Source organism: Myodes glareolus, chromosome 20 (genome assembly GCF_982192425.1).
Source record: "Myodes glareolus chromosome 20, mMyoGla1.1, whole genome shotgun sequence".
In the NCBI taxonomy this organism is placed as follows: Eukaryota; Metazoa; Chordata; class Mammalia; order Rodentia; family Cricetidae; genus Myodes; species Myodes glareolus.
This window is the reverse complement of record NC_142045.1, coordinates 10,283,167-10,289,491: the sequence shown is the minus strand read 5'-3', so window position 1 is coordinate 10,289,491 and position 6,325 is coordinate 10,283,167. Positions and strand designations below refer to the sequence as shown.

At 40.3% G+C, this 6,325-nt stretch overlaps 1 protein-coding gene across 3 annotated transcripts in view; it reads left to right on the top strand.

Annotated features, from left to right (window-relative positions):
• Window positions 1-5,654, top strand: part of Gask1b (golgi associated kinase 1B) — a 47,003-nt gene extending 41,349 nt beyond the window's left edge. For all 3 annotated transcript variants that reach the window (XM_087899445.1, XM_087899444.1, XM_048424629.3), the window contains exon 5: window positions 3,542-5,654. In XM_087899445.1, coding sequence (XP_087755571.1) covers window positions 3,542-3,749 — 208 coding nt within the window. In that variant the 3' untranslated portion in view covers window positions 3,750-5,654. The remainder of the gene's footprint in view (window positions 1-3,541) is intronic.
• Window positions 5,655-6,325: the final 671 nt, after the last annotated feature.

Below are 6,325 nucleotides of genomic sequence, written 5' to 3'. Positions count from 1 at the left end.
AGAATCAGGTAGCCAAGACTCTGTGATTAGGGCATGGGAGAAACAATAGAGATGTCCAGATCAATAATAAATGATTTGGCCTGTCAATAGAACTGATAAGCATGGCAGGATGTCAGATTCATGATAAACTCACATGATTGCTATTAATACAGGGGAAGAAAGACTCTCTGAAGAGCAGGGTACCAGAGGACAGCAGACCCTTCAAGTTGGGTAGGAGGACTTCGGAGGACTCAGAAGTCTTTACAGTAGACAGACTGTGAGGTTGGATCTTGAGCAAAGGAAGACCTGCAAGAAGCTAGACCATGAAGTACTGTTATACGCACTATTGGCCAGAAACTCAGAGGTGACCTAAACAATTTGGCAGACATTTGGTAGGACTTAGAAAGGATACGGAGTAAAGGGGCAGTGTGTGTGTGTGTGTGTGTGTGTGTGTGTGTGCGCGCGCGAAACTAAAGAAGATAGTTGTGCCCTGTGGAAGAAAGAACACAGTCGATCTCATGCATTTGTGGGTAGAGGAGGTTCAGACTCCTGAGTTGCAGGAACTGGTCACAAAGTCTGATCAGTCCCATCCCAGTTATATAAGTCGGGACTAAATTTCACAGCAAGGGGAGCCACCCTCGATCATTACCCATTTTAATTGGAAATAAGATTCCCTAATTAGATTAGATTGAAAGCTTAAGAGTCCATAAGATAGTGACAGCTCCCCAAGAACTGAGCAATGTCAGGAAAACACCCCGGTAAGTCTGAAGTTAGTGATAGAACTCAGCTTTTCCAAGCCTGCTCCCCCTCTTTTTTTTTTTTTTCTTGCGGATCCTTGTACTTGTGTTCCATGCCCAGAGCTTGAAAGCAAACCTAGACGAGCACAAATACTGGTGGGACTTCCCGACGACCCTTTGTCTGCAGCCCATTGCAGTTGCTTCTCCTTGACTTTGCACTTAGATAATGTGGATTTTGTGTACTCCCAATGCAGAAAAAGCACACTCTTCCTGCTGGTTTTGAGAGTCCCGTGAGGCTGTGGTTTTTTTGCCACGTCTTTCCCTGTTGATGCTCTTCACATCTCTGTGAATTGAAGGCAGACTACATGACAGATTCTCCTTTTTAAATGTCTCAGTCAAGGAGATTTTATTACATAGAAAAATTGACATTCTCAAGACATCACTTAGTAAATTGATACTACTGGGGCTTAAATTTCTCAGCAGAACTGAGAGTACCAGGGGCACACATCTGTTTATCTTGAACATTCACATAAATGTGAATGCTTTTAATAATATGTATAGTTAACTAAGTATAATTAATTGATTATTTGTTAATTATGAATATGAATACTTTATACAGCAAAATGCTGCTTGGTTAATTCATAGCCCACAAGACTACATGGCCCATGTCTTTAGTGAACCCGGAACACACAATAAGCCTTATTGAACTTCACACTTCTGAGATTTAGTAAGCATGCTCAACTCTGTGACCTTTGGTCGTCTAGCATCTTCAGAATTCTCGACCTTGGGTCCCTGGTGCCCATGCATCCCGGGTCTTGTCTCCAGGTTTGTCTCTAAGTAAGTGCACATTCTTGCTATGTAGTTTTTGAGGTACAGCTGAATTGATTTGAAAGTTGCTCTTGAACTCCAGGGATTATATGGTGATTTCAGCAGCATTTTAATGAGAGCTAGAGGAGGCCAAGCTGACATGTGGCAGAATATAATCTATGATTTAAATGAGAAAATTTTAAAAAAGATTTCTGTGTACACTGCTAGATCCTATATATGCTAGACACCGACTCTAGCTTTTCTACATGAAAAAAAATCAAGTTCAGTGAACTCTCTCAAGGTGATTCAACCAGATCCTTCTTAAGTGACCTCAGGAATGTCTAGTGAGATGTCATCAAATGCTCTTGCTCTGAAAGTTTACAGCTACCACCCTTTTGTTACTGTAACTAATGTCTGAGGAAACCACCTTACAAAATGGGAACTTATCTCAGTTCACAGCCTCAGAGGTTTCTGTCCACATCCACCTAGGCTCTGCTTCTTTGATCCTTTAGTGGTACTAAAAGCCACCACACTTCCATAAACCAATGTGATGGAAAAAACAGTAGTAGAGTAATGGTTTTGTTTTCTTCAATAAACAGCACTTTTATAATCAAGGATGGGAGATCCTTTCCAGTGCATGGCCAGGAATTGAAAAAGGGGAAAGGAGAGGGTGGAGTCCAGTATCTCTTTCAAGGCGTGCTGCAATGACCACAGCCTCCGTTATACCTCACATCCTAAAATGAGCACCATCTCCAGTCATAGCACTCTAAGGACTAAGTCTTTAATACTTGGACATTGAGGGAGAGGACCTTCGCGATATAAATTAGAGCATCATTATATACTCTACTTAAGAAAAACACCGGCCTTTCTCCCTTCTGTTATGTCATGTCTACTGTTGTTGTCCTTACTAGATCATGTCATGCTGGTGAGAATTTTTTGGGTACAAACTACCTGATCTTCTGGGCCTTTTAATCTTTCCAGTCTCTCTTCTGCAATGTTTTCTGAGCCCTAGGTGTGGGAGTTGTTTTATAGATAATCCATTAGAACTTGGTTACATGACTCCTCAACCCTACTCAAAGAATTACAGACAACGGAGGAAATGCTGAGAGCCAGAGAAATAGTCTTATCCAGGGAGGAGTACACCAATTGGTTATCAAGTACCAAATGGTCAACCTTGAAAACACACACACACACACACACACACACACACACACACACACACGTAATAGTATGTAGACTGGGCAGATCTTATTTAAGAATAGATATGAATTCACATACACATATGTTTATGTAATAACAATGAAAAAGAGGCTATGAATTTGAAAGAGATCAAGGAGAGACTTATGGGGAGGATTTGGAGGGAAGAAAGGGAAAGGGGAAATGATTGTTTTATAATCTCAAAAATAAAAGAAATGACTTTAAAAAAAGAGAAAAAGACAAGTACTGGCAAACACTCAAGTTTCAAAAGTGTAATTTGAACTACAGGGAATTCTTCTTTTAATTGAACTTTCTTAAAAAAATAATATTTTCCCTTTTGTTCTATTACAAGTTGGAGATAATTGAACTCTAAACTCTAGGTTTTGCTCAGGGAGAATACTCCTCTGAAACCACACACGCTTTGCTTCTCACCTTCTCTTTCATTGGACCCACCTTGCTACTGACGAAAGCAGATTGAAAGGCCTTCTGTGGGACATATGGAGCTTAAGACGAAGGGAAATACTTCTTCAGACCTAAAGTGATCTCACTTCTGTGCCTCTTTTTGCCAGTCTGTAACAACCTTTAAGTAAGAAATTGGGATATCAAGTTCTAGTTTAGATAATTTGTTTCAATTGAAACAGACTTTTCTTACATTTTATTTTTAAGAGAAGAGTCTGCTTGACAGTGACAAAAGCATTGTGGTTCTCAAGGTCCCATTGGGTAGTGTGATAAATGCCAGATTAACGAAGGCAGAGCAACTGGGGGAAGGAACAATGATTCTGAGCAATCGCGAAGAGCAAAATACTGTGTTATCATTTCAGGTTTCCAGACTCTGCTGTTTCTGTTTTGAAGAGCCAGCACTTACGCCAGAAGCTCCTTCAGTCTCTCTTCCTTGATAAGGTTTACTGGGAGAGTCAAGGAGGAAGGCCAGGCATCGAGAAGCTCATTGATGTGGTCGAGCAGAGAGCCAGAATCCTTGTCACCTACATCAATGCACATGGCGTCAAAGTATTGCCTATGAACGAATGATAAAGGGCTTTCTGCCTCGAGGGCTGTACACGTGTGACTTTTGGGTTTTCTTAAATAAAGCATTTCAACCATAAGTGTTTCTAGAAGGGAGACAACATAGCTGAACATACAAAAGTGCCCCAGTATATATCATAAACCAAGTTAAAAAAGAGTTTGCAGAGTTTAAAGATATGCATATTCAAGGAGTATGGGAATAGCATATTGCTTGCAAAATGCCTGATGGTGTTTTTTGCCTAACACTCTGGCACTTGTGTCTCAGCATTGTCATTACACAACAGCCTTAATTATTATTCCCACTAATATTTAAACCATTGTCATGCTATTTGACGGAGCAATATAAACCAGAGGCACTGACTCTTCTAATAAACCATTCTCATGCCGTTTGACTAATCTGACCAGCTCCCAGCAGAGAGTTTATTGACGTTATCCTTATAAGGATACTACAACCATTTCCCTAACCCTATCCAGAAGCCATTCTACAACAGGAAACTGGGACATGTGGGCTGTGAAAGCAGCAGAGTCTTGAATCACCTTCTAAGCAGACTTGGTAGTAGATTCATTCACAAATCAGCAGTGTATTTTCCTAGAGTCCATAAACAATCAGGTCTCTCTGATCAACCAAAATCTCATACCCATTCCTTTTAAGAAATCAACTGTCAGCATAGTAATATCTGTATGTAACAATGGCTATATTAGTTCACTTTACTCTCCTAATTTTGATTCAATTTATGTCTGGTGGCTAGAAAACTAAACCGCTATAAGGCATGATGTTACCTACTTGAAAACTTATTTTGTGGCATCTCTTTATGTTCTTATACGTTGGTTGGTTGGTTGGCTTTTTACAAAAATGATTATAGTGTCCCATGTAGTCCAGGTTGACTTTGAACTCCTTATACATCTGAGGATGCATCTGGTCTTCTGGTGCTCCATCCCCAAAGTGTTAGGATTGCAGATGTGTGCCACCATGCCCAGCAGTGCCCGCTCTCAGACTCAGAGCTTCGTTCAGAGCACCTTCGTTTAGATAGGTGCTGTGTGATTAAGCCCATGACCTCTCTTGTTTATTTGTTTGTTTGTTTGTTTTTAGTTTTGCAAGACAAGGTTTCTCAGTGTGTAGCCCTGGCTGTCCTGGAACTCCCTCTATAGACCAGGTTGGCCTCGAATTCACAGAGATCCGCCTGCCTCTGCCTCCCGAGTGCTGGGATTAAAGGCTTGTGCCACCACCGCCTGGCTCCCAGCCCTCTTTTAATGACTGTTTAGTAAATTGCTATTTTATAAAGGATATGCTATAATTTCTGTAGTTTTTTTAATCATAGAAGACTTCTTTTGTATAATTAGGTTTCATCTGATTTAATTGTTGTTATCTAGGAATTGATGATAAGTCCACATATTAAATATATTATGTCGATCAATTCAATATGAGAAGTCTCAAAGAAACCCAACCTGCGTGACTGGATCTTTTCAAGAAGAGCACACGACTAGAGAACATGGGGCAACAAATTGGCAAAATTAAACCTCAAATAATTCTCCCCTGAATCCCTCTACCAGCTTTTTAGTTTGTTGGGATGACTGAGGCGTACAATGTTCATGCTCTGAATTGTTCTGTCCTTGGGAAATGTGCAACGTTGTCACATATTCTACTTATATGGAGATTCCGAATCCAGAACAAATTATTTCTCGCTCACTTGTACCTCTCCTACCCCTTATTTAAAAACTGGTTGATTAACCTGATGTGGTGATGTGTACCTGAATTCCGAGAACCCAGGTGGCTGAGGAAGGAGGATTGCAACTCTGAGGCCGGTCTGGTCTGCATAGTGACATTCTGTCTGAAAGGTATCCCCCTCTTCACAAACGCTGACTTTTTCTTTCTTTGGAAATTTAAAAATAAAATGTTACAATTTTTTTTCATATTTGCCTTCTCTTTTGTTTTCAGTTGTTGTTCCTAACTCGCACAACATTTTCTTTATTCCAATGAAGAATAATTTAATACAACATGAACTTAAAAAAACTCAACAGTATAGGCTACATCATAGAAGGAAGACATTTGTGTAGGTGCTAACTGATACAAACATCCCAATCTATGCTAACAGAATCTTAACTAAAATCAAAGACAGACCAAGGGGAGAGGCAGTCTCTGACCTCTTATTCCAAGCTCCACATTTAACGTCATATGTGTTTCCTCTCCCTTGGAGTGTTGACCTTTGCCACATCTCTTCAATCCCCCAGACTGTGACCTGAGTCTGACTCTGGCCCTGGTGAGTTCTTATGTTGGCCTCTGTCTATGAGTTTTATCTCATTAATCTTCATCTTCATTTTCCTTGCAAACACTTGTACACCCCACTTGACTTAGAATTAAAAGAATTTCTACCAAGTTGTTCCATGCCTTATCAAGAAGACCTATGTTCATTTTAATACTTCTTTATTTTTAGAAAATTTACCATTTCATCTGCATAGTGATAATTTCAGGCACTGTGAGCATCTTAAATGCTTGCTTTCATGTGTCTAAAGCTACATTGCCTCTGGGCAGCAGCCTGGCCTCCCACAGGTGGGTCAGACTGTGTTTTTGCCTAGTTCTTTCA